General features: G+C 48.1%; 1 protein-coding gene across 1 annotated transcript; it reads left to right on the top strand.

The window, feature by feature from the left end:
* Positions 1-500: 500 nt before the first annotated feature.
* On the top strand, positions 501-7,201 carry LOC119312268. Its single transcript, XM_037587993.1, has 2 exons — positions 501-1,191; positions 6,706-7,201. The coding sequence occupies exons 1-2, from the start codon at positions 671-673 to the stop codon at positions 7,115-7,117; spliced, it is 933 nt and encodes a 310-aa protein (XP_037443890.1). The 5' UTR covers positions 501-670; the 3' UTR covers positions 7,118-7,201.
* The last annotated feature ends 637 nt before the right edge of the window (positions 7,202-7,838 follow it).

Raw genomic sequence — 7,838 nt, 5'->3', positions numbered from 1 at the left:
GAAAAATAGAGAGGTAGTTTTGCATCAAATGTCTTGTTGTAGAAAAATAGAGAAGAAAAAGTTCTACAACAGGGGTCTTGTTATAGTAAATTAAAGAAGAATTTTTTTTCTTTTGCAACGGAGGTCTTGTTATAAAAATTTAGAGAAAAAAAGTTTTTTTGTAACAGGGCTCTTGTTGCAGAAAAGTCAGGAAAAAAAGGTTTCGCAACAAAAGCATTATTGCAAGAAATTACGATATAAAAACGGACGGCTCGCCTCGTACAACGGCTCGCAAGGCCGCGGATCATTTTAAAAGATCCGCCGGCCGACGCGTAGCACTGCCCAATCCTGAACGCACGCATCGCTTCGATCCAGTGGCGGGGGAGCTGAACGATCTCACGCTCTGCCAGTCGACGGGCGGCTAGCACTGTCCTTTTTTATTTTGACCTGGTTTATTTACAAGAGATTTCTTTTAATATAGTTTCCGTTAAAATAATCCTCTGTTTCTATCGCGTCCCACTCCCACTCCCACCCGGCTCGGCTCTCGTCGCGTCCTGTGGTATGGCGCCGCAGTTGCCTCGGGCGCTCCTCCGACGACCCCGCCCCTCCTCGTAACCACCGTCCGTACCGATCCAAACCCCGCAGAGCACCAGGGCCGCCACGGCAGCCTCTCCCCTCGACCCGGACAGCCATGGCGGCCGCACTTCTCGCCGCCGCGCCCTCGCCTCTCCCGCCGGCATCTTGGAGACGGAGGCCTCTCCTCGCGGCCCCGCCGCCCGCTCTCCGCTGCCTCAGGGCTCCTGCCTCCGCTCCTCCCGCAATCCCGCCGCCTCCCCGCAGAGCCCTCGTTCCCGTCGCCAGAGCCGCGCGAGGGGCGGCGCCGGCGCGAGGCGGCGGTGAGGCGACGGGGAAGTCCGGCCAGGCGCCCCGCGATTGGGGCGCGCTCGCGGGGCGGCTGGCGCTGGGCGCGCTCCTCGGCTCCGCCGCCCTGCTCGGCTGCCGCGGCGTGGCCCTGGCGGCGGCGGAGGACTCCATCAGGGCGTCCGGATTCGGGCTGCGGGTGGCGGCGTCCCTGCGGAGCCTCGGCTGGCCCGACGACGCCGTCGTGTTCACACTGGCTACACTGCCGGTGCTCGAGCTGCGGGGAGCGATTCCGGCCGGGTATTGGATGCGCCTTCACCCCGTCCGGCTCACCGTCCTGGCAGTTTTGGGGTACATTTCTTATCTCAGTGTCAATGCTTCATCTAGTAGATTTAGTAGTGTCAGTTCCTCAAGGTGTTCAACACTTTTTTTAACTAATGATGAAGTGGATTGACTCTGTAGCATTTTATTTTTGCTTGTTGAAATAAACCCCATTTTTGTTTTTGTATTAAACCTTAAGGACTAGAACAGCCCCAAAGAAAGGGCAACACAGTAAATCAAATTGTGTTGCTGTCCTTTCACACACAAGTCAAAATGGCAGATACATCTGTTGCAAAATGATATCTATCCTAACATGCAAACTTAAGTGAATATTAATATATGACTCATTTTAGTTAGTGCGTGGAACTGAGGTTGCTACTTAACTGATGGCCATCTCCAAGACAACTTAGCTATTGTCTGTTTTTGCTCAGGTTAATTGCTACTAGTTCTCTAGTTGTGCATTGCTAAGGTTTAGAGACAGTGACACTTGATTATCGCTTACTAGTTACTACAGACTTGCTGTTCCTACATGGTATTAGAGCTGATTCTGAGGGGAGCACATTATGATCAAGGAACTTAAATCAGCAAGTTAGCAACTACTGTAGTTGCATGGAAAAGGTTTACTTTTTGCCCCTAAGTTAGTAAGTTATATGATATGCTCACTTTATCACGTAAACAAATTTTCACCCTTAGTCCCCCAAAAGATAGTTACCTCTTTCCCTGCCAGTTTCTCTATAGGAACATCAGGAGTTCTGCTTTGAATTAAAGAAGGGGAAAGTCTGTACATAGCTCAAAACCAAAGAAAAATACATGCAAATTACTCTCGATCAAGCTGGCCTATGCACGGAAGGTCACCATGAATTAAACACATGTCCTCATCAGAGGAGGCCTGGGCATTTTGGAAGATCCCGTGGCATCGCTCCTTCCACAGGGGACAGGCTACATAAATCGCCATGGACGCCATCTTCTGGCATTAGGGATTTTTACTCCATGTGAATGTTTCTCCACCGGCCAGCGACGGAAGACCTCAGGGCAATGGTAGAAGCTCTAGGATGATAGGAGAGGGCAAACCAAATTTGCTTACCAAAAGAACATCCTAGCATTAGATGGTTCGCCGGTTCCAGCACCTGGTCACACATGGAGCACACATCATTGTGCAGCCAGCCTCTCACATGCAGTCTGTCTGCAGTCTACAGTCTGTTCTGCAGGAGAAGCCAGAGTTAAAACTGCACCTCTCCTTCAGCTTCAACACTCCAAATCTTCAGTAGGTCATTACAATGAATTTGCCGAATAACTGCCCATCATATGCAAACACCGCCGAGTAAGAGTTGCAGGCTGTGAGCTTGTAAGATATGCAGTCTGGGTTTTCAGATAGCTGACCCCCACCCACACACTGCACTTTAGAGTTTAGAAGGCTCTTTATCCACTTTCCTCCCCTGACCCCATCACAAACAGAGATACTTTTCCTAGAGGCCAACCGGAATAAGTTGGGCGCCATATCTTTCAGAGGGACTCCATCAAGCCAACCGTCGGACCAGAATGAGGCCCTTTCCCCATTCCCAATGTGAATCGAAGTGCAGGTCGCAAAGAGCTGCTGATCAGTCGCATTGCAAGTAACAGGCAGTCCTTTCAAAAGTCTGTCCACATTGTCCCAGTTGAACCATAGCCATCTTCACCACAATGCCCTGCTAAAGTGCTCCAAATATTTCACTGCTAATCCTCTACAGTATTTAGACGAGCAGAGTTTCACCCAGCTTACTAAACACTTGCCCCTGTGCGCCTCTTATCCAATGTTCAGGATGTCGGTAACTGGTACCATATCGGTCGGGTGATGAGTAGGGATTAATTGGCGAATCGGCCATTTAGCTGAATTTATCGGTAACCCATTTATCGGGAGGTTAACTACGGCCATATCTATATATCCTAGGCTATATTGCAACATGCAATGTACTAAGTGTCTAAATATGCAATCCTAGGCTACATAGCAACAAGGAAAATTGTTGCCTTGATGTTCTGATGATGTGGCATCCGATCTGGAAGGCCATTAACCTGCACACTGAAAAGTAGGAACGGGCCAGTTTTGCGCTGAAAATGCCTAGCAGTTAATTGGTCAGTCGATAATTTGGCCTGACAGCTGATAAATAGGCTTGTTAGACAAATTAACTGGACCTACCGGTTAATGGCTTGAATAGCATGTTCTCATATCGGGAGTGGCCTGAATAGCAGTTAACTGACCATATCGGCAGTTGACTGACCGATATTTGGAACAGTGCTCTTATCCACACCTGAAAAAACTTCTCCATATCTTGTCTATCTTTTTGATTATCCACTTGGACGGTAGAAAAGCAGTGAAGAAATAGGTTGTGACACTGTCAGCACAGAATTGATAAGCATTAGATGCCCCTTTCTGGACATGAGTTTTCCCTTTCCATGGCTTCAACCTCCCAGCAATTCTATCCAAAAGAGGTTGGCAGTCAATTGCAGGAAAAAAGAATCCCAGTTAAGCCCCTCAAGGTCTCTGGCAAGCCTCTCTGAGTAGGGAATTGAAGTGATGCAGCAGCACCTGAGCTTTAGCATCATGGTCAGACGTCTCTTCACCCTTCAGACTTTTCAGAACAGGATTGTGATTCTTCCTCCTCCAGGTCATTCGCTTTAGCGTGATTCTTTTTTGTGTTTGAATCTCCAGATTTGATCCACACAATACAAGATCTCTGACGCCATCTCACTCTGTCAAGCGCTGCAAAGCCAGGCGGCTTCGATTTTAAGAGAAAACGAAGGTTTCATTCATTCCTTAGCAAATAGCTCACGTTCCTCGTGATGAAGGTCCAGCTGGAAAATCACCTCATTGGCTACCTCCTTTCTGAATCTCACTTCCTTCTTTTATCTTGTATATCACAGTTTCAGAGCATGAGCAGTTCTTGACAGCTTGATGTGCAGAATCTTTACAGCATCCTTCGAGCAAACAGGTTTAGCCCAGGCTGAAGCAGCTTCTCTCTGAATCCCTCCATTCTTAGCCAACAAAGCCTCAAATCTGAACCCTTTATAGTGCTTGAGATCCATCTTCTGGAGGACCATTGAACAGTGATGCAAAATGGTAGTTGAGGCCGGAGACAACTGATATTACAAGTGGCTCAGCTCCCAAGATTAACACGGTCGATTTTTTAATGAACCGTGTTCTCTCTCTCCTTGGACCAGGTGAACCTCCTTCCATTAAGAGCAATTTCCTGGAGCTCAAGATGCTCAATCAAGTTTTTAATCAGCCCATCATTCTGAGATTGATGTCCCCAAGAATCATCCAATCAGGCAACACACTATTCTTTATTCTCTTAATCTCGTTGAGAAAAAGAATCTTATCACTGTCATCCGGAGGCCCATACACAGCAGCATTATTGGTCAGATCAGTAATAGTACCAGTAATAAAGTGAGAGCCTGAGGCACTATAGTTGAAGGAAATAGCAAAATCATCTGTGCTGGCAACCAGGATCCCACCTCTTGTACCATTAGCGCTCTGAAGAAGTCCTCAGAAAATCTGCTGCCCAGGACCTCAGCCACAATACTTATATCAACATCAGCCAATTTAGTTTCTTGAAATGTTGCACTGGTTAGCTGAGAAAAATTTCTGTAGCGACCCCCTCCAGGCCGGGTTGTTCAACTCTCTCATGTTCCAGTTAAGGAGCTTCATATTCCATCGAAGAAAACAACGCGGTGAACAAACAAGAAGATTGTGTTGACTATTGAGCATCCACCAACTGGAAGCAGCAACCAGAGCCCAGAGGCGATATAACCAGCACAGCCGGAGACAGAGGACCACAAGGCACAATACTCCCCTCCTGCTTTTGGCAACGGCTTTAATGGCATGGTTGATGGTTTTGCTCGAGTGGCATGCACCTCACCTTGGTTTTGCACACACGGGTGGTATTTCACCTTCTTCCTCCTTCTCTTCCCTCCTGTCTCTGCCCCCCCTCCCCTCCGCCTCATCCTATCATCACTGACCAATCCCGGAATCCAATCCTGTGTCACTCACACCTCGACTATCTGAGAGCTGCTGGCTGATGCACTCCCGGAAAAGGCGCTCGAGCATGTTGCACGACTTTACCTGCCTGGGCGCGCTGGCTCTCCTTTTCGCTCTCCGTCCAGCACACAAAGCCCACTGATAACTCCATGTTGTGTCGGTGACTCAGTATTGAAGTCAGCTGCACAGCATGCCTACCAGTGAGAGCTCTCCATCGCCTCCTTCTCACCGACTTTGCCTATCACCTCTGAATAGCAGTGAGATGATTGCATCCCCTCTCCTTTTGATTTGTCTTTTTGAGGAATTCTGGGGATCATCAATCCATTATAGATCCGTGCATGCGATTAATTCTTGGTTGGAAGCAGTGTGTTATGTGGATTGCATGAATGCAGTACAACTTATACAAGCGACCTGTTTCTTCTTTTGAATCGACATCAATAAGATGAATGCACCACACTGCTAGCATTTTCAGGAGAATTGGCACTACAATATGGACAAGCCATAGGAGCCCCCTTCCCCTGAGAGAAACTAGGACATGGTACTAACATTGGAGTACAGGTATTCAGTTTGTGAGAGGATGAGATGAACATGTCGATCTTCCTCTCAAGCTCTTCCCTCTTAAGCCCAAACCACCTGACTAAACTACTGCCCACCTTTCACTACTACAAAGGTCAGCGTCACCTCTATTTGAAACGTCTTTGACAACCTCCTGCAGAATTCCAATACATTTTTTTTCAAGGATAGATCCCAGTGGATGCATCAGTATCATAGAAGAAGCAAAGCCAAAGTGGCCAATACAACACCGGAAACCAGTTACAACACCTCCAGCCAGCCGGAGGCCCAATATTCCCGAATCAACTACGCACTAACAGCCCACCCCACATCTAACTTCATCGGAAGAGCAGAGCTCAGTAGCTTTGCCGACTTCCAGTCCCTCGCTTCGTCGCAAAACCTTCTGAAGAACCACACACGTGGACGAAGCCGCGCTGTTGAACACTATGTCAACAAGCAAGACCGCTGTTCGAGTATCCCTGGCACTCCGCCCCTCGGTCACTCGCGAGCTCCACCAGTCAACCAAGTCTGTATTCAGGTGAGGCATCCAGTCTATCTTCCCCGAAGCCGTCAGAACCGCTGCCCAAACCTCACGAGAGAAGACGCATCCCAGTAGAAGAACTCCAATACATCAACATTCAGAGAAAATCTGCACTTCCATTTCTGTAGCGTGCAGAAGACAGTAGAGATAGGGAGAGAGTGAGAGAGGAGGGTGTGGGCAGGAAGGTGATGTGGCATCCGCGTGCATAAAATCCAGATGATGTGGAAGCCAAGTGCTATTCAGCATTGATGTTAGTAGTATTTGATCCTGGTGATTGATATATAGGGCCGTGATGATGTTTTACTGTCATTTTACAATGGCCTGACTAAAATGTAAATTGCCAGTTGTCACTCTAGTGTCAGCAACTTGTCATCTCTCTTGAGAAAATGTTTCATGCTATATATGCACAGAACTTTATATCTACTCTTTGTTTCTCCAGGAACATGGTGCCTGTGCCATTCATCATCCTCTACCTGAAGAAACTCGCAACCTTCCTCTCGCAGAGAAGCGCTTGGGCGACCCGGATAATGGACCTCCTCTTTGAGCGGGCGCGACGGAAGGCCGCACCCGTCGAGGAGTTCCAGTGGCTCGGGCTCATGCTGTTCGTCGCCGTCCCATTCCCAGGCACGGGAGCATGGACCGGCGCCATCATCGCGTCCGTCCTGGGCATGCCCTTCTGGTCAGGCTTGTCCGCCAACTTGGTGGGAGTGGTTCTTGCGGGGTTGCTGGTAAACTTGCTCATGAACCTTGGTCTGAAGCACGCCATTGGCACCGGGGTGCTACTCTTCATTGTATCAACTGTCATGTGGGGTGCCCTTCGGGGTGTGAAGAAATCGTTGAATACAAAATGATGTTCTAGCTGAATCCACACTGAAATGTTTTGAATTTGTTTATAATAACCCTTGCGAGGCCTGTTTGATGAGTTGCAAAGACCATTTCTGCCCTGCTTTCCCTCCGTGCAGTAAACCGTCAGTTTCGTAGTCTTTTGGTTGCAGTTATTCGTCAAAGATTCAGAGTAACTGAAGTAGTAGTGAACAGATGTTGCTGAATCCCTTGGGTTTGTAGCAGCAGTGGATGGTTGAGATCCAAATCGTAAGATGGTTGTGAGGATGGAAGTTTGTAACTAGAATTTCATGTCACAAACTTGTCTTTGTGGTTGCTACAGGATGTAAGTTTTCGCTGCCGTAACATAGCGCAGATCCATCCATGTTACGAAACTAGAATGGGTTTTTTACAGTACAGTTTTTTTGTAACAGCATTTCGTAAGATGGTTATGCCCCGTTCCGTCTAAAAAAGAAGAAGACGCGGCTGCTGCACATTGGCGGTGCTGCCTCCCTTGGTGCATGCTGATCAAAAAGAGAGATCCAAACGAGTAAAAACCATTGCACAGAAATGAAATTACCGAAGGGAAGCAAGGGGAGATGATAGAGTAAAGCAAAAGGTGGCAGCACTGTGAAAACTTGGGTGGTTGGAAAAGAAAGAAGATGGATGCATGCATGCAGCTATTGCACATGGCCACACTTGATCCCGCTCCCTCCGTTCCCTCCCCTGGTCATGGTCGTGTCGTGTGGG

This window comes from Triticum dicoccoides, chromosome 5B, assembly GCF_002162155.2.
Source record: "Triticum dicoccoides isolate Atlit2015 ecotype Zavitan chromosome 5B, WEW_v2.0, whole genome shotgun sequence".
Lineage (NCBI taxonomy): Eukaryota > Viridiplantae > Streptophyta > Magnoliopsida > Poales > Poaceae > Triticum > Triticum dicoccoides.
The sequence above is the reverse complement of the archived record's forward strand: the minus strand, read 5'-3'. Positions and strand labels throughout refer to the sequence as shown.